The sequence below is a fragment of the Strigops habroptila genome, chromosome 11, assembly GCF_004027225.2.
Source record: "Strigops habroptila isolate Jane chromosome 11, bStrHab1.2.pri, whole genome shotgun sequence".
Taxonomy (NCBI): Eukaryota; Metazoa; Chordata; class Aves; order Psittaciformes; family Psittacidae; genus Strigops; species Strigops habroptila.
In genome coordinates, this window is record NC_046360.1 from 36209078 (window position 1) to 36236452 (window position 27375).

The 27375-nt window shown below is 44.5% G+C and overlaps 2 protein-coding genes and 1 long non-coding RNA gene across 4 annotated transcripts; 1 reads left to right on the forward strand and 2 right to left on the reverse strand.

Moving 5' to 3' along the window:
* Positions 1 to 226: 226 nt before the first annotated feature.
* On the reverse strand, positions 227 to 6179 carry CCDC51 (coiled-coil domain containing 51). Of its 2 annotated transcripts, XM_030501056.1 has the most exons (5): positions 6106 to 6179; positions 4142 to 4401; positions 3672 to 4018; positions 3189 to 3353; positions 227 to 1775 (listed from the first exon to the last, which is right to left on the reverse strand). In XM_030501056.1, the coding sequence occupies exons 3-5, from the start codon at positions 3987 to 3989 to the stop codon at positions 999 to 1001; spliced, it is 1260 nt and encodes a 419-aa protein (XP_030356916.1). In that variant the 5' UTR covers positions 3990 to 4018; positions 4142 to 4401; positions 6106 to 6179; the 3' UTR covers positions 227 to 998. The 2 variants fall into 2 exon arrangements, with proteins under 2 accessions (XP_030356916.1, XP_030356915.1); XM_030501055.1 differs by lacking the exon at positions 6106 to 6179 and having other exon boundaries at positions 253 to 1775; positions 4142 to 6096.
* On the forward strand, positions 5959 to 10773 carry LOC115614338. Its single transcript, XR_003993687.1, has 4 exons — positions 5959 to 6241; positions 6322 to 6377; positions 8380 to 8467; positions 10600 to 10773. It is a non-coding gene; the product is annotated as an uncharacterized LOC115614338 (long non-coding RNA).
* A 2295-nt stretch (positions 10774 to 13068) lies between these two features.
* CCDC174 (coiled-coil domain containing 174) lies at positions 13069 to 25026 on the reverse strand. The gene is made up of 11 exons (XM_030502229.1): positions 24937 to 25026; positions 23141 to 23245; positions 22098 to 22199; positions 21125 to 21176; positions 19909 to 20089; positions 18158 to 18253; positions 17404 to 17540; positions 16935 to 17029; positions 16557 to 16704; positions 15392 to 15526; positions 13069 to 14786 (listed from the first exon to the last, which is right to left on the reverse strand). Exons 1-11 carry the CDS (start codon positions 24976 to 24978, stop codon positions 13705 to 13707), a joined length of 2175 nt encoding a protein of 724 aa, XP_030358089.1. The 5' UTR covers positions 24979 to 25026; the 3' UTR covers positions 13069 to 13704.
* Positions 25027 to 27375: the final 2349 nt, after the last annotated feature.

The window sequence follows — 27375 nt, forward strand, 5'->3', positions numbered from 1 at the left end:
GTAGTTTGCATAATGCTATTCCCATTAACATACTGGCTCACAAGCACCTCCTGTAGCAACTGCCAGACAGGACAAAATTGAAAGACTAAATACCAGAGAAAATTGCATTGAGATACTTGTAGGGATAAGAAAGTGATTGCTCCATAGATGATTACTAAAGCCACAGAATACCTGGGGAATGATTGGTTAAGGAGTCTGTAGAGGAAGGATAATTGGCTTGCACTGGCAGAATTAACATCATCATACTTAATACATCCCTGTACCTGAATTCTTGTTGTCTTTCCCTGCCTGCAAGCCAGTTCTAGCACAACAAGTAGCTGAAGCTCCAGAAACACTTTTGGGTATTTCATGAATATGGAAAATGTTACCACGTGTAACTGAAATGTGTTTTAAATGCACCACCTGGCTGTAGAGCCACATTGTATCATGGTCACTTTAATCCTCCTCATTTCCATGGCCCCTGCTGTTTGTCACATTGTCACTACATTATATCTAGAGTTTATTATAAAAAAAACAAACCAAACAAACCAAAGAATTCAAGGCCAATATTTCTACCCATTTGGTAAAATGATTCCTAATGGTTTGTGTGTGGACAAACTGCAAAACTGAAGAAATCAGAAGCAAAATCAGACAGGATTACACAGGAAGCACTCAGATCAACGACAGATTAAAAGAATCATTTGAGCAAAACATCACAAATACAGCTCCAGATTGAAAGCCACCAACTGGCCATGATATACCAGAGTAGACAGTGAAAGAGCAAAGCAGTGAATGAAATCAGCAGACGAAACTGTGGCATTTCCTTTGCTTGCAGTTAAAACCCACAACGCATGACAAGGGCTGTTAACACGGAGCCTGCAGTGGTGGCTGCACTAAGTTTTACAAGTTTTCCAGACACGCAGGAGAAAGCATAACGAGAAATGCTAACACTTTATTTGGCCTTGTACTCTGAGTACTTAGAGTGCAGGTTCACTTTTATTAACCTAATAAATTAGAGATCAGTTCCCCTTGAGTATAATATAGAGCACTGGCAGGGTAATAGCAAACACAGCGCATGTCAGTGCAGTGCTGTAAATAGAATTCCTCTTGATTTGTGCTTCCAGTCTCCGCTCGGTATCACACAGCTCTAAAATCACATCTCTCACAGCAGAAACCTGGCCCTTACCTTCTGCTGAAGACCTTGGCATGGCTCTTTCCGTTGTTCTAGCATGAACTGCAAGTTTAACACTCTGCATCTCAGACACCATTTGTGCTACACTTTCCTGCAGACTGCGAAACTGCTGTTCTAAACTCCCTAGACATGAACTGACTTGCTTAGTGTAGTTGAGCTGTTCGTTTAAAGGAATTAAAAGAGCATCTATATTTATGGAGTCACCCTTGTCTTTTCTAGTTAACAAAGCACCTTCTTTCATTTCCTGTGATGTCCTTGTTTGCAGCACACTTTTCAGGTCTGCTATGACATCGTTGAGATCCTTCTGCTGTAAGCTGTGGCTGGAGGCCTGTTCTTTAATGGCTTCTTGCAAATTCACTGGGCCCTTCTGTGCTTCAAGCACCAAGACTTTCAATTCTTGCAGCCTCACTCGATTAACATAGGTGGAACCAAGAACACCTATAATGGCTCCCAGTACAGAACCAATAATAGACCAGTTCTTGGTTTTTTCAGCTCTTGTTCGCTCTTTCTCATGGCTTTCCCTTACAGCTGCAGAGAAGAGTGAGAATTTTTCCCTCTCAGATTCTTCTGCATTTAAATACGCAGCTCGGTACCTCTTCTCTTCCTGCAAGAAATACAGTGACTTGAAGGAGAAGGTATAATATACAGCTATAAAGTCTACACTAAAAAAACTTCCACAACCAAACCCAAAGCCCGAGTGCAGATAAAGGAATGGAAATCGTGAACATCCATTAGTTCTGTTTCGGGAATTTCCCTTTTAATGTGGGATTTTCTTTATTAATCCTACTTAAGTCAACGAGACATCATTTTAAGTCAAAACTGAGAAATGGAAAAGGTCAGCAGGAGAAGATCCACAACATAAGAATCTGTCACAAGCTGATGACAGAAAAGGGGTATGAGTGAGCAAGCTCTTTCTCTCCCCACCTATGCTCTTTCAGCCCTGCTTACTTCTCCAAACACTTCTCTCTCTCAATTCTAAATCCCTTAAGTGGGAATTGAAAGCAAGACCGGAAAGGATGTTTCAGGTAGGTTCATCTCACCAACATACACGCTTCTTATTCCTCTCCATTCTCTTTCTTACCCTGGTTGCAGACAAATGTCTTCCCTTTCTCCCTGCATCTCCCAGTATTATTCTTTTTCCAAGTGTGTATTTCTTATAGACAACAGTGACTCGAGTTCTACCCTTCCTCACAGTCGTGCAGAGCTCTAGTCTTCTTTATCTTACCCACACAGACCTGATCCCTTATTTAGACAGCTCAGCTCCCTAGTTCTTTCCTGGTCTTGCACCCACTGATCCAGGAGCTCAGTTTAAGCTCAGACCTTGGAACCCACTCCTTGCCTGAGCTTTGCCATAGGTGTACCTGCTTCCAGCCTCTTCCCCGCTGTTCTTGTGGGTTCACCTGGATTTCCTGGATTGACTTTGGCTGCCACCTTGTCTTTATCTCTGATTGATGGACTGTTAATAAACATGTTCCTGACACCAGCTCTGCTTGGCTCATTCAGCTGAGGTGCTGCTGTAGGACTGCCCTGCAGCAGCATCTCAGCTGCTCCCGCCTCCATCTTCCTGTTTGCCCCCTCTCACAGAGCAGCCTTGTTCTTGCTGCTCTCTGACAAAAGCCTTCCTGAATTGCCTGAGTGTCAGAGCCACACAGAAGGCAGCTGAGAGTCTTCCCAGATTAATAACCAGAAATGAGGTTCTCTCATCACATGGAAGGTTAATTCATTGAATCCTAGGTTTTTGTTCACTACTTATGTACAGGTCACCACTACAATTCTTTTTTCAGGCTCAAAATCTTCAGCTTTCTTCTCCAAATTTACTATACCATTTTCACATTAATATATACAATTAGCACAGATCAAACCACCAATAATAACTTAAGACAAGTATCATAATTAACTGATATCGCTGTACTTCAGAACTGAACTGCACCTATAAAAACAACCACGAGTGATGGAAACAAAGCACAGATATTCATCATATTTGCCAGTGCTGAAGAACCAACAAATTACAAGTTACCTGCAGCAACCTGTGTTCCAGAGTGGCCAGTTCTAAATACTGGGTGTCATCCCGTGAGACCCTGTCTAAGCGGTCCCGAATTTCCTTCAGTTTAATTTGTTGGGCTTCTACATTTTCACGAGCCTCTCGTACTATCCCTCGAGCTATCATAAAGACATTTTCAGCCTGAGAAGAAAGAGTATTTCTTTTAGACACTTATTACCAGATACATCTAAATCACTATTATGAATTCTGTGGGGAATAAAAACCCAAACCCCAACAAAACAAACCCAACAAACCAAACCACAATCCAGTTCAATCTAAGGGAGAAGCTGTATTTACCAACATGCACAGAGTAGAATACATTCTTAGTATCTGCACACAGCCAAAGCAAAAAATAGACATGATTCTCCTTGGAGGATCTTTTTTGCCTCACAGCCAGTATTTATACTTCATGTAGCTTAACTCATAAGTTGTAAGCGTTCACACTGTCTCCACATTTACCTCTGTCACTTTTCCCTGAGCCTCTCGAACTTCATTAATTCCAACAAACTCTTCATATCTGTCCCACCAGCTCCTGCAGGTCGCAGACATCTTCTGAAGGGAGTTTTTTCCCATCACAGCCCCAGCCTCTGTCAGTCGATTCAGAAGAGCTGAGGCCACTTCTAGGGCAGACTTGGCCTCAGGCCTCTTGGGCGCCGATGAGCAGTAAGTCCGCACTATGTGGACATTCATTTTTGGACTCCACTTTATCAATGAGTGGTGGTACTGCAGACCACAGGACACCGAGGACACACTGGACTTATATTTCATTGGCCCCATGTCTTGAATTTAATCACTGAGTAAAAGTGCTACAAGGAAGAGGAAGAAGAAGAAGAGTTATTGCAGTACGGCTGGTTCATACCTCTTCGACCTATACATGCAGCAAACCCACTACAATCCAAGAATGGTCAAACCAGCCCTAGTTTACTTACCTATAGAACTTTCCACAATTTTCAACAAAGGGCAGTTCTGCCACAGATTCCTGCTTTTCTGCTGTTAGTAAGTACTCCCACCATGCTTCTTCATTACTAATTCACTCACTGAGTGAACAGTGATCGTGTACAGATCCAGTACCAGCTGGAGCAGCTTCAGAGTCATTTAATGCTTCAGCACAGAAGTGACTGCTGGATGAAATTTTGCCTTGTGCTTTCGCACTTGAGTTTGGTGTGTCCTGTCACAGACACTGACAACTCTGCAAAAGAACAGAAGAAGAAAAAAGGCAGAGAGGGAGAAAAAATCTTGATAAGAAAAGAAGTGGGGCTTGATCATTCCCTTTATCTTACACTCCATAGCTACACTAGGTGTTGAAGAATGCAAAGACAAAAACTTCAAGGACAGAGAGAAACAGAGAAGTGCTGAGCTGAGCACAATCAGTGTTCTCATGAGACAGCCCACAACAGCAAAACATGAGGAAGAGCCACAAGATCAGGCAAATATCACACAGCTGGGGCTGCATTTTAAAATGAGCTTAAATTCTTGCTTACGCTGCAAAAGCAGACTGTGAGTTATGGTTTCTTGTCTATCAGTTTGTAAATAAGATGTTAACTTTCTACTGAGTGCACTCCTTTAAGAACTATAGATAGGAAAACTTCCAAAGTAGGTTTTGTATAAAGGTTGAGTATGACTACATTAGGTTTTGACTAACATAATAGAAAACCGTGGGTTGTTGAGAAAGGTTGATAGCTGCTGCAGAGGGTTTTAAAATCATTTTAAACAGTTTTCCGTGTTAATTTTAGGTGGCTGATAACATTATTTATGTGCCAATACAGGCACCTCCATAGGAAAGGGTTCTTCTTACTGGAGCACAGTTTTTGTCAGCTCTTAGCTGGCTGATTCTGAACATCACAGGTTCTTTCCTGTTCAGTGTTTCTAACAAATAATAATAACACCAAGCAGCATTATGAAAATCTTACCCTTTGTTTTATATACATAACAATATGGTAGCTCAAAACCACGAGAACATGGAAACGAATTAAGTTTTCTCTCCTCCAGCATCTTACCGTTACAACTTATTTTAAGTCGCAGGCCATGTACTAAAACCTCAACTCAACTTTGCCCTTTCTAGACTGAAGATTTCCCTCTTTTAATTGCACTACTAGATGAGCTTTACCAAATATGCAGGCTATTGAAGCCAGTATAGCAAAAAGAGAGAGAAACCTATCAGTTTTAGAAGAATTTGTATGTAGACAGTTTCAAGCAGACTGATGAAAGCGATCTCAGCCTGAGCTAATAAGGACCTAAGAGTCATGAACGTTTAATCAGATATAACATCCCACGTCCCTCTCTTGCTTCCCTTGTAAGAAAGCAAGTTTCTTCTGCCTGCAATCATTGACGAATAGTCTTTCTAAAGGTTTACACCCCGGTTGCTTACACACACTGCACACCGATGGCAAGTAAGACTAGTTTATCCTGTCTTACTTTGCAGCGGTCTCTTTTGCCACGGCCAAAACACAGACCCAGGATTTCGGATGCACCACCACACACTCCCAACTACTCCTCCCGCTCGGGAGGGGTGACAAGCCTGGGTTTTCCACATGACCGACCCCCTTCCCTGCCGGAGGGGCCCTTCCATCGTACGCAGTGCGATCCCGGCACCCCACAGACAGCACAGGGAGACCTCCACCGCCTCTAGTCCCCACGCACAGCCCCGGGCAGCAGCACCGGTCTCGCCTCCGCCACAGAACGCGGCCCGCGGGTGGGAGCGCTCCGCCGCGGGGGGGTCCAGCGCCTGCCCCCGCCTAGGCCGCGCCTTCCCTCGCCAGGGGCGGCTCGGAGCAACGTGCGCGGCGGCGGCTGGGCCGAGCCGGGCCGCTCCTCCCCGCCGGGCAGGCAGCCCCGAGGAGCCCGCAGCGCCGCCGGCCCCGCCGCACGCCCCAGCCCCGGCACCACCTCCTACCTGCCCAGGGCCCGGCCCGGCGGCTGAGGCGGAAGCGGCGGCGGAAGCGCTACGGTGGCCGCATGGGGCTGGGCGGAAGCGCTCGGGCAGGGGGCGGTGCGGCGGAGAGGAGCGGGCACCATGTCGGGCCGAGAGGGTAAGGCCGGGCCCGGGGCTCCCGGTATCGCCTGCCCCTCGCTCCCTCCCCTGTCCTCACTGTCTCGTCTCTCTTTGCAGGCGGCAAGAAGAAGCCGCTGAAGCAGCCGAAGAAGCAGTCGAAGGACCTGGATGAGGTAGGGCGGTGGGTGAGCCCCGGGGGGTGGCCGCGGTACCGGTACTGTGGCACCGGGCCGGAGCCCCGCGTGTGGCGGGGCTGTTTCCGCCCTCACATTGCCCCTCGGCTCAGCCTTTCGTGGCAATACACATTGTATAAAGCGTCGTTCTGACGGTGAAACTCACGCAAGGGAGCGGGGGGTGATGTGCCGCCTTCCGCGGCCCCCGTTTTCCGTTGTTTCCTGCTGATATCTCGTCTGTGTTCACGGTGGACCAGCAGTGTTGGCTAACGGAGGAGCCCGGTGCCATGGTGAAGGCTGGAGTGTCCCTGGGCTGTGATCTGCGGTCTCACGGTTTGGGGTGGTCACAAGAGCCTAAGCGAGGATAGAAAACCTGTGGATTCTAAAGCGGTTTAAATAAATAAGGTATTAGCGAACGTCATGGTAGACATACTTAAACATAAGGGCTGAGACTACAGGTATAAGCTGTTATTTCTGAGGGTTGTGGAGGATGGATGAGGCACCAGTGACTGGAAAAGGACAAATAGAGTGTCCCTTTCAAAAGGGAAAAAAGAAGTCATAGCCTTTTAAATTAGAGTAAATGGTAGAACCAATTCTGTGCTTGCAGGATCCAAGTTAGAAGAATGTAAAAAATTAATAGCCAGGGTGGATTTTAGTAAAACTGCAGCAAACGAAGGAAATTCTGTTCTGTAGCAGGACAGTGCTCTGTGTGTGAGGAGAAAAGAGCAGACAGGAGGTTCTTGGTGCTAGCTCATGTAATGGGCTCAAACCTTGGAAGGTGATGGAAGGTGAATGTGCTGCTTGCTGGGGTGCCACGCTCTCAAGACAGTTATTAATGAGTCAGTGTTGGGCTGCAGGGATGCACTGAGTGGGTTTTGCAGGATTTTGAGATTGATTGGAGTGTCAGTAATGCTTTGATTAGTGTCTTGGTTGACTGACAGACAATATGGCTTATTCACTGTGAGGGTGCTGAGGCGCTGGCACAGGGTGCCCAGAGAAGCTGTGGCTGCCCCATCCCTGGCAGTGTTCAAGGCCAGGTTGGACACAGGGGCTTGGAACAACCTGCTCTAGTGGAAGGTGTCCCTGCCCGTGGCAGGGGGTTGGAACTGGATGAGCTTTAAGGTCCTTCCCACCCCAAACCAGATTGTGATTCTGTGATTGATTCTGTGAAAATAAACCAGTAGAAAACCTGAAGAGAGAAACAGACTATTCTGCTCTGTGTGGCAAGGGAAGCTTTAATTTAAGGAAGAGGAAAGCTTTCCAGCTATAAAGGTAGTGGAGCCATGGGCTGGATTGGTGAATAATCTGTAAAATCTCAGTTGTCAGGATCCTCAAATTAAGTTACCCCAAATCCTGTGTGCCATGGGAAAAGACCATGGTCCCTTGCAGCCCTGGTATCTGTGAAGAATATGTATCTAAGGGATAGAGTATGTCTGAGCTCTTGTGAATTGTGGAGGCTGTTCCAGCAGGGATGCTCAGCAGCTGCTCTGCCTGTACAATTTGCCAACGGTCTCATTAGATTTCTTGGAACTGGTACAAATGTGTTAAACCCAGCAAAACCAGTGACACGTGCATGAAAGGATTTTTATTAATTAATGCTTTTTTTGGGTAAAACCAACCTTTTTGTTCCTTACATCCCACATAATCCAAGTTTTATTGTTAGACAGCACCTGTGCACCAGGCTCCCAGTATCACTGGTGGCATATTAATGAATGGGTTTAGCTCAAACATAACTATCATTCAGAGGGCAGAGTGAGGTGATGCCATAGGAAGTGAAACTGGTTTAATTTCTGAAAGATCAAACTTACAAAGTTGAAGTTTAGTACAGCAAAAAACCTTTGTGGTTCTGCTTATTTAGTAGTATTGAACCATCTTGCATCAGTCCAGTCAAGTTTTTATTGCTGTTAGAACGTTACATTTGTTTCTCATTGCTTGTGAGCTGGTTTTGAATCTTTTTTTGGGGGGAAGAGATGGTACCAAACACTGTTGTTCTTTTCTTTAGACAGATCTGGCATTTAAACAAAAGCAGAAGGAGGAGCAGAAGAAACTTGAGGAGATGAAAGCAAAGGCTGCTGGAAAAGGGCCCCTCGGTAAGTGAGGTGCCGTGCGATAGGAAAAGCAGAGGGCTTGCTGGCTTCAAATGTGATGGTTTTGCCTGACAACCAGAAACAAGGCCTGTACCTCTGGGTTATTTAACACCCACCAGTAGGTCGATGGCAGGTGCAGATGATGAGTAACATAGATGCTAATTTATTTTATGTTATTTCATTTCTTTCACTACGCAATTTCACCCCCCAAAGACTGGTGCAGGGTCTGGTTTAGCAGGTAGAACAGTGTCTGGCATGCTAACCTATTCCAGTGGGATGGTGCAGAGACATTTCTACTCTTCTTTTAGCATCCCATCCTTTTCTGTTCAGATACATTCCATGTAGGCTTTGCCACAGTCCTGGAACTGGCTTAACAAATCCAGTACTTGTTCTCTTAGAGGATGCATTTATTCCAGAGCAGTAGAGTCCCGGCAGAAAACCCCACATGACTGGAAATTAGTGTGGCAAGAAAGCTTGCAGGGTGCATCCTGATGGTGCATTGAGACTAGTTTTTCTCTCAGGTAGTGGTAGTAGGACGTAGTGTTAGTGTGAGTCTGCATTTGTTTTGAACTCCTCCAGCATTTGCAGTGATGGAATTAGGGCTGCTAAAGGGTGCTCCCTGCCTATTCCCTCTAGGTGGTTTTGACCTATGGTCCATTAATGCAACTAATCACTTCTCCCTTCTGTGAACACAATTAAACTTTACACTTTGCTTCCTATTTCTTAGCAAATTTCAGTCTTGAAAACCCTTCCAGCAATCCCGTAGCAACTCCATTTCACTAACAACCTTTGCTATGGAATCTCGTCAGGCGCTGTTTGAAAATAAGAAGTCCTCTGGATTCGCTTTATCTGTACACTTAGAGATAACCTCAGAGTTCCAGCAGGTCAGTGAGGAAGGATTTACTGTTTCCAGGAGTCCTGTTACCTTTCACAAGACTCTCTTTATCCGTTTGCTGTGCTGCAGACTCTGTTATCTTCTCAGAGATCAAGGTCAGACTCGCTGGGCTGTAGTTCCCCAGTTCTTTAGGAACCCTTTGTGTATCTAGGAATTGTGCTGGCAGTCTGAGCCCTCTGACATAGTGGCTGTAATGATAAGTTTTAATTCTGCATTTTCAGTGCTTGTTTGTGCTCTTGGAGTGCCACCAGTCCCACTGACTGGGGATATTTCTTCTTTATTTATCTCAAATTGATCTATCTCCTCTGATTTATCAGCATACAAAAGATGTGCCGGGTGTGGGACCTGGAATGCCTTTGGTGTTCCAGACCAGTGCAAAACAATTCACTGAACCTCTCTTCTGTGTCCTTACCATCCCAAGCTTGTTCTGCGTAAGGTGCTTCCATTTACAGATTTCTTCATAGTTCTTTCCTGCCATTATTACTCTGCCTTTTTCTAGGCTGAATTTCAGTCCTCTGGTCCTTGCCAAAGCAGACAGTGATTATTATGTTACTGTGGGAGGGTCAGACTGTTCCCAAGAGCCTCAGCAAAGCAGCACTGTTAGAATCATGTTGCAGTGTGAAGTCTGTTGTTGACCACAGCCCTTGCAGCCTGTCTTGGTGTAGCCTTGCTGTTCTCTTTTCCTTTCCACAGGTCATAGTGTAAAAAAGCATTTACAGAAAATTACACACTCATTGCTGTGTTGCTATGTTGTGTTCTTTCACCCTGCTTTAGCCCCTTCAATAATAGGGACTGCAGAGAACAGCTGATTCCAGAGAACTGGAATAATTCCAGTACCTGCTTCCACAGAGCTTTGATCCCAGCTGGGGGCTCTGCTTGCTGTAGGGACAGCAATGCTTTTCCTCCCTTAGCCTTGAATTGAATTTGACCAGACTATACTTCTGCTGTACAGGAAACAAACAATGGAGGAACAAAGGAGTTGTTGAAATATTTAGTTGTGTTGTAGACTTATGGGGCATATTTGGTTCTGGGAGAAACTTGGTTTCTAACATTAAGTTACTAATTCAGAGTAAAGTATGTGAGATCACAAACCCAGAAGAGTAACACATACAGAAACAATTCACCAGTGGGGATCTGAGCTGTACAGGCAGTCTAATGGGGCTTTGTTTTTATGAGGTGCTAAATTTGTAGCAAAGCTCTGTAACAGTTGTCTAACCAGTTGTGGTGTTTCTTTTGGCAGCCAGTGGTGGAATAAAGAAGTCTGGCAAAAAGTAGTTTGACCAAACTGCAGGGTAAGAAGCAGTCGAGTTACTCAATGGATCTGCAGCTTCAGAGAGTCATGAAAACTCACTGTCATTTGGGAAACATTGTACATTTTGTTTAGTTGGAATAAATCGTTTTTGTTAAGATGTGATATTTTCTCTTTACCTGTAGGTTTTGTTTTCAAAATGGCATTATTATTTTGTACTGGAAAGTATTACTGAAGACAGCTTGTGACCTTCTGCAGCCTGAGTGCATCCGCTGGTTTGGTAGTCATTTGTGAGGATCAATTTCAACTTCTGCTTTCTTTTGACAATGGGATTCAGGACCTGAGCGTTAAAATCTGCAGTTTTAACCTGGGGGTTTAGGTTTAGCTGCAGTTGTCCAAGATGTGGCTGTGTCAGTGACTGCTCTCATAAGTTTTCTCTAAACAAAAGGTTGGGTTTTACTTCCATCATTGGCAAAGTCATCACCTTAGGGTCACCCCTATCCAAAACAATAGTCCTTTTCATATTACTACTTAAGTGTGCTATGGTGCAGTGCCCTATAGTCCCAGTGGTTTCTGAACATTTGCCTTTGCCCTAATAGTCACCTACACCTTGTTTTCCTTGAACTTCCACATATGGACAACATCACAGCTCCTTTACACCCACAGCAATGACTTTGGGTGGGAGAAGGGATGGTAACAGTGCTTATGGGATTATAACTTAGCGTTTGAAATGAATAGCAGTACACTGGGTATGGAAATTTCAAGGAAGGAGTGTGATGTTCCCAAGGGAGCAGTTAAGGGGGAAAAAGTTAACATCACTTCTTACCTAAGAGAATGGTAATGGTGGGGTACGGGCTGCTCCCCGTTTCAGGAGAGGTGGCTGCAAGTAGGGAATTGCTTCTGCAAACAGTGAGGCACTTCCACTGCCTGGTAAATCTGAAGAGACATTCTGGGCTCATCAGGAAGAGGCAGCAGATGTTGGCTGTCAGTGCACAAGGTGCTGTTAAGAGGTTTTACCTTGTTAAAAAGCTACTTCTAGAGGGCTGGGGGCGTTACCTTCTGCGGGTGACTTATACAGGGCGCATATTCTTGCTCTTGCAACAGGAGGCTCCGTTTCGGCAGGGCAGGAGTGGCCGGTGCCCCCAACGCCTGGAAGAGGACGGGGCAGGGCTCCCCCTCCAATGCCGCCCTCAAGGGCCGGGCTCTGCCGCCCCCCTGTGGTCACGACGGGCGCTGGCACATGCGCGCTGGCTCCCGGCGCGCCCGGCGGACACCGCTCGCTGACATGGCTGGGGAGCGGCCCGGAGCCCGCCTGCGGTGCCGGGCACGGCGGGGCCGCCCCGCGGAGCTCACCCAGCGCGGCGGCTGCCGCGGGGCCGGGGCGGGGCCGGGCAGAGCCGCCTGCAAGGAGCGCGCGGACCGCAGTGCGCTTGCGCCCGCCTCCTGTGGCAGCCGTGCCGTGCGCAGAGGCGCCTGCCAAGGCGTGAGGGAGGCGGCGGCTGCTCCGGGTGAGGAGAGCTCCGCTGTGGTAAGAGGCGGGTCTGTGCTTTAGAACCTGGGCCCCAAAGGGAAAAGCTTCAGACAATCACCAGCTGGCTGGGGTTGGAAGGGAGCTTAAAGCTCATCCAGTCCCAACCCTCTGCCACGGGCAGGGACACCTTCCACCGGAGCAGGTTGCTCCAAGCCCCTGTGTCCAACCTGGCCTTGAACACTGCCAGGGATGGGGCAGCCACAGCTTCTCTGGGCACCCTGTGCCAGCGCCTCAGCACCCTCACAGGGAAGAGCTTCTGCCTCAGAGCTCATCTCAATCTCCCCTCTGGCAGGTTAAAGCCATTCCCCTTGTCCTGTCCCTACAGGCCCTTGTCCAAAGCCCCTCTCCAGGTTTCCTGGAGCCCCTTTAGGCACTGGAGCTGCTCTAAGGTCTCCCCTTCAGGAGCCTTCTCTTCTCCAGGCTGCCCCAGCCCAGCTCTCTCAGCCTGGCTCCAGAGCAGAGCTGCTCCAGCCCTCGCAGCAGCTCCGTGGCCTCCCCTCTGGACTTGCTCCAGCAGCTCCACATCCCTCTTGTGCTGTTGCCCCAGAGATGGATCAGGACTGCAGGGGGGGGGGTCACAGAAGAGTGGAACAGAAAATAGAATATACACATTGTATGTATGAAATTACCCATTTTAACCTGCTTTTCTAGGTCTTACCCTTGTCTGAGCTTTTAAAATACAAATGACACTATCTAAATTGCCTTCAGAAATGAAAAATATTCTACATGGTTAATAGGTATTATTCTCCATTCTGAAATAAAAGCTTGATGGAGTGGTTAGTCTGCTTTTACATATAATGACTCCGATATCACAGGTTTTGGAAAGAAAAGCATTAAATAAAGCCATAAATACAACAGATGAAACGAGAGATGCAGTTTGAGAGCATTTTCTGAACCAGCAAGCCAGTAATTTCAAGTGTCAAGACTGCTGCCTTAGTGAAGCGTTTATTCATATTCTAACCATCATTAGTTATTGATCTCTGCAATGCCTCTCTCAGCTCCAATTTGCTCCACAGAATTACGAGTTATACACAGACCTCAGGAATGCAGAAGCCATTAAGACTGTACAAAACACCGCTGTTCACTTGATAATATTCTGCACTTCCTAAAGGCAGGAGACTCAGATAACAAGTTTCCTAAAACCATCCTGTATTTAGCAGCAGAGAGCCTGCCCTTTCAATACTGTTTCTACATATAGCACTGAACACACGGTACCTTCAGAGCAGAAGCTAGCTGGGGAGCGACAGAGTAAAGGAAGAGTTCATCTTTTGAAAGAAAGCCATTAATATACTGCAAAGTTCCTGTGTAAATGGCAAAGAGTTAAAATTAAATATGTACTAAACTTGACTACTGCACAAAAAAAAAAAATCACGTAATTTTAGTAAGAAGAACCACCAGGAGGGCAGAATTCAGCTGTGATGTAAACTAGCTTAGGTCTCCAGGTTTATTTTGGTCTACTTACAGCAACTTACTTTTCCCAGATGCAGGAAAATAGTATTCCTGCCCAGAAGGTAATTCTGTTTCAGTTCTTTACATCACAACTCTTGCTTAGTGTTTTGCTCAGTTCAAGTCACTTGTCTGTAATATGACAGCATAGCATCTAGACTTTGGTAAAGTGGCTCCCGATTTTGAGCATCACTGCTTTTGGGCTGCGCTGAAGGTGCCGCATCCTGGTCACTGTGGCTGGAGGGCTGCACCCCTGGAGGTGCATCCTGGTCACTGTGGCTGGAGGGCTGCACCCCTGGAGGTGCATCCTGGTCACTGTGGCTGGAGGGCTGCACCCCTGGAGGTGCATCCTGGTCACTGTGGCTAGAGGGCTGCACCCCTGGAGGTGCATCCTGCTCACTGTGGCTGGAGGGCTGCACCCCTGGAGGTGCATCCTGCTCACTGTGGCTGCAGGGTTGCACCCCTGGAGGTGCATCCTGGTCACTGTACCCACAGGGCTCCACTCCTGGAGGCACATCTTGGGCACTGCAAGCATAGGGCTGCACTCCTGGAGGTGCATCCTGGCTGCTGCAACCACAAGGCTGCATTCCTGGAGGTGCCTCCTGGGTGCCATAGCCATAGGCCTGCATTGGGAATGGCATGTTGTGAGTGCCGTAGCCATAAGGCTGCATTGGTGGCAGCATGCCTGGAGCGCCGTAGCCATAATGCTGCATTGGAAATGGCACATCATGAGTGCCATAGCCATAAGCCTGCACTGATGACAGCATATGTGGAGCACCATAGCCATAAGCCTGCATTGGCGGTGGCACACCTCGAGCACCATAACCATAAGCCTGTGCTGATGGTGGCATATCCTCATCATCGCTGCTGTCGTCCTCCGATGATGATGGCACAGCTTGAGTGTTACTGCCACAGGGCGCTGCTGATGCCGACTCATGTCGAACACTGCTGTTGTAAGCCTGCGTGGATGGTGGCCCTTCCCCAGCGCTGCCGCCATTGGCCTGCACTGATGGCATCCTTGGGTTTTGTGCTGTCTCTGGTTCCAGTTTTTCAGAGGAGGTTTCATTCTGTTTTGAATTCCGACTTCTGTAATCACCACCTTTCTTTGGTCCCACGAAGTACTCAGAAGGTGGTGCAAATTCTGGGTCTCGCTCATCTCTGAGTTCTTCCTGTTTCTTCAACCACTGTCCAAACATCAATTCTGGTAGAAGCAAGAAAAATGGCAGATTGAATATAGATTTCAGGGTCTGGAGGTCAGCCAGAAAGGAAAGAAAACAAACCAGCAAACAGAGAAGATGCAGCTGCGTGAAACTATTTGAAGTTACGTTTCCACCTAGGACTGGATTGCTGGCTGAGCTGACAGTCCACTTTCTTTACAGAGCAGGAATGAAAGCACTGAGTATTAAAGATAAACCATCCTCTACATAACTCATCCTTGTCACTGTAAGATCCTATAACAATGTGGTCATTGGTTACAAAAAACAACTGATCAGCTGGATGAGTCTAACTAAATAGACAATAGAAACCAGTCAAGCCATGAAGAGCTTAGATATGGAGATGAGATTATCTCTAGTGGGCACAGGCAAAACCCAGTAACTTCTTTATTTCAACAGGAGTGGTAGATATTCTGGTTACTATGACAGCTGCTGATTTCTGGTCAAAACCAGTGGAATGGCATGACAGCTCAAGGTCACCACACTTCAAAAGATGACCCGAAGATGTACTTCATTGCTCCTCAGTCTTACCAGACAAAATGGACATGAAAGCAGCAGTGTACACAGTGTTTCTGAATCTCCGTCTCCTTACCTTTGCCTTTATCCCACTCTCGGACGTAAGGCACGCCAGGCTTTGTATCTCTTCTCTCCTGGATGACAACCTCTACCTTTCTACTTGCTGCAGGAACTCTTGGAGCTTCTGGTTCATCAGTAGCAGCTTTCACTTCTATGTTACACAAAGAGAGCGCAGTACTTGTGAGTAACAGGATAAAATCTACATGAACCTCATAGGAGGAATAGGAAGCAAGAGTTATTTGCATTTATAGAGCTCATACTAGTTATCTAATTTCATTCTAATAATGAAATACATCTGAGTAGGGAGGTGATTTTTTTTCCCTAATTACAGCATATTAATTCAGAAAAGATAATGGGTAAGAGGCAGATAACCAGAAAACATATTCACCAGGAGACACTTCATTAGCTTTCTACTTGTATCAAGAAGATTGCTGAAAAATCTACTGCCTAATAACCCAAAAAGCAACGTGCCAAGTGTTATACTGAAGCTAAAAAATTAGGTAAAAAATAAGAACATTAGTGTGTTATCTCTATTCATTTACTGGAGAAAACAGTTTGTGGTGTTTGTTCTTCTGAACAACAGTAGCAGCAGTGGCACAGGACTGTTCTTCATTTCCAGAACACTTCCCAGTTAATCACTTGCATAGAATTCTGACACAGTGAAATATTAGCAACATTTTACAGTGGGAGACAGACAGTACAGGTTGAGCAGCAGTGTCATAAGGAGACAGAGCGGAGATGGGATTAGAACCCCAGCATGCTAAATTCTAAACTCAGCTGCATGTCTGATTTACAGACTGCACGGAAACTGTAAGACTGGATATATCAAAATTAACTTGTCACTGCTTTTTATTCTACTTCATCTTAAGAAAGAGCCAGGAAGATTTCAGCAGCTCTAACCTCAGCCTGCAGAATTAAGCCACATAATTCCTGCTGTCAGGTGTGCATCAAAAAAAAGCCTACAGTCTACATATGGTATTTCTACCTGCATTAGTAAGCTATTTCTGGCATGATTTTATATCTACACACGATTATCTGAACTCTATCTTAACAGTTATAGTATTTAGAACACATAATACCAATATATTTAACGTCCAAACCTAAATCAATTAGAATATGCCTCTCCATCAAGTACAAGCTGAAACAGCAAGTGTTTAACTTAACCAGGCAGCAGATCATACCTCCATTCTCCAGTTTCAACGCCTCTTCCTCTAATCCAGCTTCCCTTAACTTTTTAATCTTCCGTGCTCGCAGTTTAGACAGCCTTGCATCCAGAGCTGCCTTCCTTTTCTCCTTCAACTGTTCACGTTTAGTTCTCTGATCAAGTGTCTTAACAGCAAAGAAAAACATGAATTAATATTCCTCTGTTATTATAATCAATTATATCTTCCTTCACTAACAACTAAAAGCAATCCTTATCAGCTACCATGCTTCAACAGGGAGAGAGGCCCAATATTTCTGGAGTCAGCTGTAGGCATCACCTAGTGTAAGACTTAAACAAATCAAAACCAGTGAAATCGGGATACCCTCATACCCCAGTTTGCTCTTTAAGCTCATACCTGCTCTCTGAGCATATCCAGCGTTGCTCGTTGTTTATGCCTAAGTTCTTGGTCACGAGAAAAGGCAAAGTACCCAACACCAAGCTGCCTGGCCTCTGCAAAGAGCATCAATAAATTTAAATTACACTCAGTTTATAATTGACAGTAACTCCAAGCACCCTGCATCCTGCTTTCAGGCACAGCATTACCCCCAACAACATACACTGCATTAGTTTTAGATGGCTATAAAGGGCATGGTTTAGATGATGCATGAAGTGAAGCTTCCTGAAGGAGAAAACAGGAGGAGGGAATGACATCTGAAGAAATATAAATCTAGATTTATGTAGTGGTAATTTGAATGGGTTTTACACATGTGGCTTAACACCTACAACTTTACCAGGTAGGCACAAGTAGTAACTTTCCCTTGCTTCCTCTAAATCTGATCTCTTTGGGAATACAAAGATAAGCAATATGAAGTTTGGAAGCATACCATTTTCTCTAATGTCCTCATAATGTATGGGTCCCATGGGTTTTCTGAGGGCTTCTTCTTCTTCTTTTTCCCACTGCTGCCTCTGAAGTTCTCTTTTCATGTCTTCAGATAAGAGAGTATTCCCATCAGGAACTAGTCTAATTAAAAAGAAAAGGTAGGGATTAGAGAGCAGTTTTACAGTAGCAAACAGTGAAAGTGTTGATTGGGTCTGATCCACTCCTGCAGTTTTTAAAAGGATAGATCATTGCAGGCACCATTTAGTGATGCCACACTGATGACTATGGTACATGGTGAAGACAAACACAAAACTATGTCCCGTAAGTGATGTTTTACATTCAGTCAGCATTTACATTAAAAAGTGTCCCTTAGTAGTTTATTAATAACTTCCTTTGGGCTTTTATTTGAGAACAGGGTCTCCATCCTGTTGCTATTTCAAACTGATACACCAGCTATGTATTTCAAATGGGCAGCTGCCAACGTGAAATAAAACAGAAGCCTTGGAATAATATATGGATTATAATAAGAAGTTCTGATCACATCACTAATTCATAATTTCTTTGCAGCTTGTCTATTTTTTAAGGCACAATGCTGTAACCAGCAGAAGTTTGTCTGAAGTAAATCAAGAGGAAGTAGTAGCATCAGTAACTCTGGATTGAGAATGGGCTAACAAAAATCACAGCCTCATTTGCTTCTCATTAAGAAAACTCATGTTAAACACTGCAAGGAGCATGCACTTCCATCAGAGAAACCACACCTTTTCCCTTGAAGTTCCTGATCCATTTTAAGTAGACCTGGCAGATCCTTCTTCATACAGCGTCTAGATCGGCCCAAGAAATCAACATAATCAACCCTGTAATGAAAGCAAAGGAAATCTGAATCAGAACTTCTATTTGCAGAACTCTTTAACCAGAAGATAGAAGCAGTGGTGCTTTCCAAAGAGAATTCATCACTTCTCAGTCTCTCCAACAGACTCACAGGCTAAGGGACTACATTCTGAACAGGGCATATGACAGTGTTATCACAGACATTTCCTCCAGCTCCCTCTGAGCCAGCATTTGCCTTGGCAATAAGATAGCATAAAAAAAATAGTCAAAGGTTACAACATTGTGTAGCTTTCACACCAAAATAAAACTGAGCCTGGTACTTGCTTCCCATGGTGACAATAATGACGTGGCATTGACTTCTTGCAGATATGAAATTGCTACAATCCACTTCAATTATCAGTCTAAAGCTCCTTTAGAGTAGGCTGATAGCATTCATTCAACTGCCATAACAAAGGCTGACTAAAATGCAAGCAAAATGTTCCCTTGAAGCACGTATTGTGCTGCTAATTATTTATAGCACTGAAGACTTAATTTACAGTTGTTGAAAAGCTGTTAAGAGCTGTAGTTATTGTGCTGTAATGCCAGGAAGTTCTTGAGCATCAAGCTGCCTCAATTATCCTGGTCTAAAGAATTAATACTACACCTGAAAAAGTATGACTGGCAATCTGGTTCCCAAAACCCAAACTTGTAAAGATCTGTGCTTTTAGTTTACTCCTTTACATAATTTCTAAGGAGATCTACAGCTCAGTAAGTACTCTTTGGGTTTAATTATAATGTAACACAAGTAGGAAAAAAGTCTACATTCTCTATAGTAAAGATGTAACTATGGCTACAGGATAATCAGCATCAGTTATGCCAGTACCCAAATATCCTCATTAGGATCTGGCCTCACTGAGATGAAGAGTATATTAATAATGATAATACATGTCACTGAAGTGAGATGTAGGCAGTGATGGAAAAGCACCATGTGAATGGTAATTTCTGATATGTTAAGGCAACAGGAGCACAAATCAATTTGAGCCCATTGCTCTTGGATAGTTTCATCCTGAATTTCACAGCAGGATGCTGGGAATGGGTACATCTGCCTTTCCAACCCAGCAGTCTTTCTGCTGGATTCACTCTCCCAATTCAGTCTGAAACACTGCAAATCTGATCTTCGCCTAATAAACTAGAGACTGAAGGGGTGTGTGTGTGTGTGTGTGTGTGTTCTGTTTCGTATCAGTTACTGCTCTTTTAAACTGATTACCAGAAATTAAATCTCTGTTCCATAAACATTTTGAACAAATAGGAAAAGAAAATGTTTAGTCAGACCAGTTTCATAACCATCCTGAATGTCTTGGATGAACAACTAGTGGTCAGTGTTTCTCTGCTTTAAGAGGAGGTCACACAACGAAAATGACTGCTCGTTTTGTACATCACACACAAGTAGAGAAGGTGGATACAATAATACCCCCAGGTTTTGCTGAAGTACATTTCAAGATGCCAAAAGTATAAAATTGTATCAATGCTGCAATCAGAACTGCCATAAACTATACAAGAGAATGAGAGGATATTATGACATCTCACTTATAGTACATCTCCCCAGTTGCTATTTCTCTAAATCCTGGATGTAGATTCTATTGCAGCGTTACCTATATGGGAAGGAAAAGTCAGGACAGCCAAGCCCAACCCTAGTACCAACCATTCTTCATCTGGGTCCTCAGGTGGTGGTATTTCCATTTCAGGTTGAGCATCCTCATCATCTGTGTCTTTTTCTAAAGTCTTTCTAGCAGCGTCGCTCTGATACAGCTCCTGCACCTCGTGCTGTTTGTCTATGATCTTCTGAGTGAAATCCACTAGGTACAAATCCTCCGTTTCTTCATCTAAGGCAGAAAATCAATTCTTAAGAGAACAGCCATGAAAAGAACAGAATTGAACACAAAATCAATACAAAATAGTTACAATCAGCTTTTCAGCTGCCAGCAATGCCCTTGACCAAGCTATTGGGGAATACTTAAATCTCATTCAGTGCCAAACAAACCTGGAGCTATAAATCAGCTCCATAGTGGTAACTTCTATTTCTGAATAGAAGTTTTGGGGTATTTTAAAGCAATTAATCATTTGTGTATAGTACAGAACAAGTTGAGTCTTTGCACTAAAACATTCTCTGCCCATTAAGGAGTTCAGCAGCACAGAGTTTGTTATGGAACAGTTCAAATACTTCCTTGATGCTTAACACTTGGTAAGTCAGCAGTAGTGAAGCTGCCCCTGGAACACTTTTTAGAGAAGTGGTGGAGTCACAAGGACAAAGATGGACACTAGTAAAGAAAACATGAGACGAATTACAGAGATTTGCATTCCTGCTTCTCACAGGGGACTGAATGTGAGAGAAGAGAGGCACAGATCAGAATTCTTTAACCCTATGAGCTGCATGACTGGCACTCACACATGGACCAGCCAGATTGCCCTCCTGCTCTTCTCTTCATAAAGGTCCAAGAATTAAGATGCAGAACACAACATCGGCAATGCAATCTAAAGACTGCATAATGGGCAATAAATTAATTTTGGTTTTCTAAGATTCTATGCTGAAAAAACCCCAGAATATATTCCACCCACTTAATGAGTGAAACAGCCCATCGTGCTTTACTAGGACAGGCTGCCCTTCAGAAAGCAATTTCATTTTCTCTAGTATCTGTACTTTTTCTCCCTTTCAAAGCAGAATAACCTATGTCAATCACTTCATGTAATAACTCAAAAAAATAATTCCCATGTACAAGGGACAAGCAGCGAATTCATAGTGTAGCTGCTTGTGAGTCACCAGAGTGAGAAATACCACCTTTCAGGATACATTTTAAAAACCAAGTTTTATATTTGTGTGTATATAAAAATACTCATTTAAATGACGATTTTTTTTTCACCTGGAAGGTTGCCTTTGCTCATTTTCTCATACAGCTTTGCTTTCTCCTTAGTTTCTTCCTGAGAAAGAAAAGCAAAACAAACCAAACATTGCAATCCCACCAATTCACACAGGTAAAATAACCAATTTAGCCTTAGAGAAATGGAACAGCAAAAGTACCAGGAGCACTTGAAACGTTTACTAGAAGCTGACTGATGCCTGGTTTTGGTTTTGAAGCTTAACTGACATTTTCTGAAGATACATGTCCAGTTCCAGTGTTTATACTGAAAAAATCATTTAGAGAGAAGTTACAGAATTAATCTTAACTGTAAAATCAAGTAGGTGGGAACCCGATAGAACACGTATTCCACCTCTAACTACTAAAGTCTGTCAGTACTGGAAGCTAGACCATTATTTGCAGGTATGAGATACTGAAATACTGTTTTACAGGGAAGGCGAAGAAAATAAAGAGAGATCATGGAGTTACACTCGATCTTAGAAACTGAAGAGAAAACCTGAGCTCATTTCTGGAATGGTAGAAGACAAGTTTGAAGAGCAAGGAACCGCTCACAGAAAACCAGCAAATGGTTTATAATTTGCATTTTCAGTATGTATCTTATTGTACAACTAAGCCATTTAGAAAATGAGCTAAATCTTGAAATGAAGTGAGCTGTTTTCTGTCCCAGAAACACTTTGCTATAGAATTCTAATGTATTGCTGCCCTGGCATTTAATTGTGAAGATGACTTTCAAAAAATCAGTAACCTGACAGATTGAGAGAGCTGTGATAACATGAGAGCAGGTGATCCCAGCGCATGAGACTGCTGGATCCAGTTTGTACATTACTGGTAAAAAGCATGGAATCGATGCTGGTCTTACTGGTTGGTCTAATGAGAACTGCTGGTCCAAAACATGTGTAACTTGCTTTATGTGCTTTTCTAAACACTGGAAAGCAACTTCTAGAAAGCATTCCTTCCTTACAGAGCCTGAGAGTTACCTTGATGTATCCAGTATATGCTCCTCTTCCTTCTTCTGCTCAACATCTTTCTCAGCTCGATTTGCAACTCCTGTGTTTTGTTTGTTCCAGATGCTTGGTTTCTGTGGGTACAATTTTATAACAAATAATAAAAATATAATAATAATAATGCTGAAATAGTTAATGATTAAAAAATATTTCAACTCCACAATGCAAACTTTGCAAATCAATCATGAAAGACTTTGTAAGTAACATCTTAATCATGATTGACTTGACGCCACACCTGCAGAGCTGTAGGACAGAGCAGGTATGTCCTAAGATTAAAGTGCAGTACAATCTAACAGTTAAGGACAGGCTGAGAAACAAAGAAAAGGTACTTAGAAATCAAGCAAAATCTATTCTGATACAGATGTTAAGGTTACAAAAATAGTAATAGCAAGATTGTTCTTATTAAAGTAAGAACAAAGCTGTGAATTGTTTCTGTTCTCTATTACCTTTGTTTAGATATAAAACACAACCAGTTTGCCTGTTTGCAGCTTAACATTGTAAATGCTGGCTTATTCTTCAAATATGGCAGCAATATTGTATTCTACTACTGGAAAGCTACACAGTGAATAAAAAACCAACTTGCCAGTAAAGAGTTAAAACATGAGAGATAACTGTGCATATTATGCACAGTGATATAAAAGAACTGAGAGCAGAGCATTCATCAAGAAAGTTCAGTGATTCTGGAAGAGTCTCTCATCGTCCAGGATGAGAGGAAACAAAGTACAAAGTCTTGGAGAAATAAAAAAGCAGCATCTTTCCCTGTAGTGACAAAAGCTGTGGCTCCTGGGGGAATGAAGGTTAAAAGGTGACTCAGATGGGCATAAGCCTGAGACAAGTTTTCTGCTGCACACAAGAATCTCACCTGGAAATGAAATTTAATGACCACCCTCATCGTGTAGATGTTACATTTGAGTAGCAACACAGCTCTGAGTATTTAGTGGTTTAGATTTGAATATGAACTTCCTTATTTTAAAGAGAAAGAAGGACCAAAACAACAATGGCAAAACATCTCTACCTTATTAGAAGTCTTGGGCTTTGTGAAGGCACCAGCATCTTTCAGGAGCTTTTCTTTTTTGAATTCCTCTTGCTTTCGGAAGAGTTCTGCTTTGAGATCTACCAACTACAGCAACAGCAAAACAAACACATAACCAAGACACTCCAAACACTTCTCATACATCAGTTACTGTAACAAATAACTGTATTTCTAGTTAAACAATCTGGCATTTACAGTTATATGAGCATTTGATTGCATTTTTATGTGGAACTGTGAAGCACTGATCCAATCATAAAGATCACTCTTAAGTTATAGCAAATAATACACAAAACCCGCAAAATACTAGTTATTACGAAGTATTTAATAAAACCCCAAAGATATCCTTTGATACATAATGGGAATAAGAGAGACATAATTCCATACAGATTCTACCAGCTTCCCAATGACAAACAATAGAGGAGGACTAATGAAACTATGCTACTGAATTTGAAAAGAAAACTCAACCATTAGGTAGAATTCTGTCTCAGAAAACAACTGATAAAAAGTCTGCTCTCATAAAATACATACACTTTCCCACTGGTTCATATACTGTTTATATGGACTGTCTTCTTCTTCTTTGTTTTTCCCCTAATAAATATAGAAGTAGCATTGCCATTTTGACAATGCCCATCTCATCTTTTATTAGGAATATCACCAGCCTGAAGTTACATTAATAAACCCAGTCTGAAAGAGCATGTTGGTGACACTTTCCCTGCAAGCCCTACAGAAGACAAATCTCACAGAGTACATTAAATTGGGAAGTGGAAGACTGGGTATTAGCAGTGTTTGGAACACTAAAGCATTTGCTTTTTCAGGTCCCTGTAACAACAATGCACGGTGTTGTAAATTAACCCTTTTTCCTCACTGCTTAAAAGTGATCATCCAAAACGCAGTCGGTGCAACAACCCATTGTTTACGCTATTTACTTGGAAAAATGAAGTGTTTGGACAAAGTCCCTTATTAACAGACTGCTGGAGAGCAGCAAGGCACTGCACCTTGCTGTCCCCAGGGGTCTGAGGTTGATTTGCCAAGACACAGACCTCCTGTACCTTAGAAAAAAAGAGGAAGTCACAGAATCCCAGACTGGTTTGGGTTGGAAGGGACCTTAAAGCTCATGCAGCTCCAACCCCCTGCCACGGGCAGGAACACCTTCCACTAGAGCAGGTTGCTCAAAGCCCCTGTGTCCAACCTGGCCTTGAACACTGCCAGGGATGGGGCAGCCACAGCTTCTCTGGGCACCCTGTGCCAGCGCCTCAGCACCCTCACAGGGAAGAGCTTCTGCCTCAGAGCTCATCTCAATCTCCCCTCTGGCAGGTTAAAGCCCTTCCCCTTGTCCTGTCCCTACAGGCCCTTATCCAAAGCCCCTCTCCAGGTTTCCTATAGCCCCTTCAGGCACTGAAGCTGCTCTAAGGTCTCCCTGGAATAAACTCCCACTTCGCTCTCATGCCCTGATTTTATCACATCAGGAATAGGGGCAAATCCAGCCCTGGCTTGGTCGGGAAGGCGAAGGAGCCAAACCCGCAGCCCCAGCCCCTCACTGACGTGACTCCAAACACGTTACCACACAACCCTTTCAACCAGCACTTGCTTCGGTGACTGCGCGTTCCAGCGGGGGACAGAAAACACGCCCCTTGTGCTGGTTTCCCCGGCAGCGGCCTGCGCCGGCCGAGCCCGTCCGCGGGCAGCAGGGCACGGCTGGCCGCCCTCACACCGGACAGGCCTTCCCGGTGAGACGGGGGGGTTTCCCTTCCTTCCCCCCCGGTCGCTGACCCACTCACCGAGGAGGCGGCCACCTCCAGCGGCTTCTTCCTCCGGTCCATGGCGCCGCCCGCCGCCTCCTTCCCAGCTTTATGATCCTACCGTAAAGCGCAGCGAAAGCGAGGCGCTGTTGCGACAGTGTTGCTGAGGGAAGGCGGGCCCTTCCCCGCCGCCATGGTGGGGAGGTCAGAGCGGCTCCGCAGCGGGGCTGTGCGGTGCCACCGGCGCTATCGCCCCTCATCCCGGCCTCGGGCCGCCTGTGTGCGGCGGTGATAGGCCCTTCGTGCCCCAGGGCCCCTCGTAGGGCAGCCTGTGAGTGAGCCTGAAGTGCTCCCTGGTGCCGGAGACAGCCATACCCTGCAGCACCAGGGTGGGTTTAGCTCTGTGATGCTTGGGATGAAGGGCTGGAGCTGTTCTGCTGCCCTTGGCCCACTGCCTGCATGCGTCCCTGCTAAAGGAGGTGGGATTTAATGAGTCGCAGCTCGTTAATGCTGTAAGTGTTGTCCAGTAGCCAAATAGAAACCCACCTGTGTCCATAAGAACCAAATTCAAACCCACCTGTGTCCATACAAACCAAATCCAAACCCACCTGTGTCCATAAGAACCAAATACAACCCCACCTCTATCCATAATGACCAAATACAAACCAACCTGTGTCCATAAGAACCAAACACGAACCCACCTGTATCCATAATAACCAAATACAAATCCATCTGTGTCCATAATAACCAAATACAAACCCACCTGCATCCATAATAACCAAATGCAAATCCATCTGTATCCATAATAACCAAATACAAACCCACCTGTATCCATAATAACCAAATACAAATCCATCTGTGTCCGTAATACCCAAATACAAACTCACATGAGCTGGACCCAGCTCTTTAACCACGCAGATGAGCACAGGTGACTCATGGGGAATGAGTGTTTTACTTACACGGGGTAGCTCATTGCATCTGTTATCATCCCCATGAAGAAAAAGGACTGTGATAGGTTTTAATTCGCAGTGATTCTGAAGATCATAATTACCTGGAGTCGCAAGAGGAAGCTGCCTTTCACTTGTCTTTAATAAAGTGGAAAAATATAAGGTGCTGCGGTGTTGTTGCTTGGCAATGTGACAGCTGATAGAAGTGCCAGATACAGTTCCTTTGGTTTTTGAAGTTTATTGCTTTTGTGTTTGGGAGCTGGGTCAGGCTCATATTTAAATAGTTGATGGATGCAGAACTGCAAAGCTGGTAGAGACACTCAGTTGCTAAGTAAGCTACAGCTGTATTCCAGGGAGCATGAAGCGTGCAATTCAGAATGAGCAATTTCTGGCCCTGCTGAAGCTGTCTTGCTTTGGACTTTTTAAAAGGGAGATGGTGGGAGAGAACAGGCACAGAAAAGTGCAGGTCATATTAGAGCCATAAAGTTTACTATTTTAATCTGTGACGGGAGAAGGGAAATGAGCATTACTGAAAAATAGGACAAAGGAATGAAAACATCTGCGCTGTTCTAATTAAATCTCACTCCAACAAATCACGCATTGTTGCCTGTTCAAACCTCAGCTAGCAACAACATTGAGAAGGAAATCCAGCCCAAACCCAGCCCAGGGTTGGCTCTGACTAATTCTCACCTTTCCTTTGGAGGCATGGTCTGTACGAGGGCACATTTCACCCCCTGAAGTGCATTAATTCTTCTCTGTGGAGAGTTTTATCGAACTCTGGATGGAAGAAAAAGGACATGATAAAATACAGCTGGTGAAGTTAGAAACAACTGGGTGAGAAAAACAAGACTACATAAGGCAAGGACACTGTGTCCTTGACCAACGGGGGAGTTGGCTGAAGGCCGGAGAAGTGTTAAAAACAGGGTCTGTATAACCACAAGAGTCTCAGGAACAAGGAGGTATGGGCGGAGATGACATTTGACTGTAAGCCAATGATGAGCTAGCTTTTGCACTATGTATGAGGCTTATTATCATGTCTATATAACCGCAGCCTGTTGATGAAATAAACGAGACTTGCTGATCATTCCCTGGATGGTCGTGTTGCAATTTCTCCCGCCGTCTCCGACACTTCTCCACATTGATCCCATTCTACGTTATATCAATAGGACTCACTCGTTCACCCGTCGGGGTTTCCAGTGCTGTCACAGGTTTCCAGCACTTTCAGGAGCTCAGGAGTATTTTTATCTTGAGATTCTCATACCATGAAGTATTCCTGAAGAGCTGATAGTCAAACTCGGTCCTGTGTACCTCTTTATAACTGCAGGTGCAAAAATACGTCAAGAAATCTTGGTCTCTTGAAAACTTGGCCTGTAGAATATGATGTTCACTGGCTAAGCTTAATGTCTGAGGCTCTGGGTTAGAAAACCTACGTGTAATGTAACACTAGAGCTTAGGTACTTCAGTGCTGCTTTAGATTTTCTCACTTGAGTGTAAAAGGGTGCAAATGCTGAGTCTATTTGGGCTACATGTT

What these genes read in the sequence shown, in the direction of transcription:
- CCDC51 (XM_030501056.1), bottom strand. Translation starts at nt 3,989, where the DNA reads ATGGGGCCAATGAAATATAAGTCCAGTGTGTCCTCGGTGTCCTGTGGT. An exon ending in CTCAGGGAAAAGTGACAGAG is followed by an intron (nt 3,354 to 3,671) that starts GTAAATGTGGAG and finishes CTTTCTTCTCAG; the next exon opens with GCTGAAAATGTCTTTATGAT. An exon ending in TGGAACACAGGTTGCTGCAG is followed by an intron (nt 1,776 to 3,188) that starts GTAACTTGTAAT and finishes TATTTCTTGCAG; the next exon opens with GAAGAGAAGAGGTACCGAGC.
- CCDC174 (XM_030502229.1), bottom strand. Translation starts at nt 24,978, where the DNA reads ATGGACCGGAGGAAGAAGCCGCTGGAGGTGGCCGCCTCCTCG. An exon ending in TGGATATGCTCAGAGAGCAG is followed by an intron (nt 16,705 to 16,934) that starts GTATGAGCTTAA and finishes TTTGCTGTTAAG; the next exon opens with ACACTTGATCAGAGAACTAA. An exon ending in GTTGAAACTGGAGAATGGAG is followed by an intron (nt 15,527 to 16,556) that starts GTATGATCTGCT and finishes TGTGTAACATAG; the next exon opens with AAGTGAAAGCTGCTACTGAT.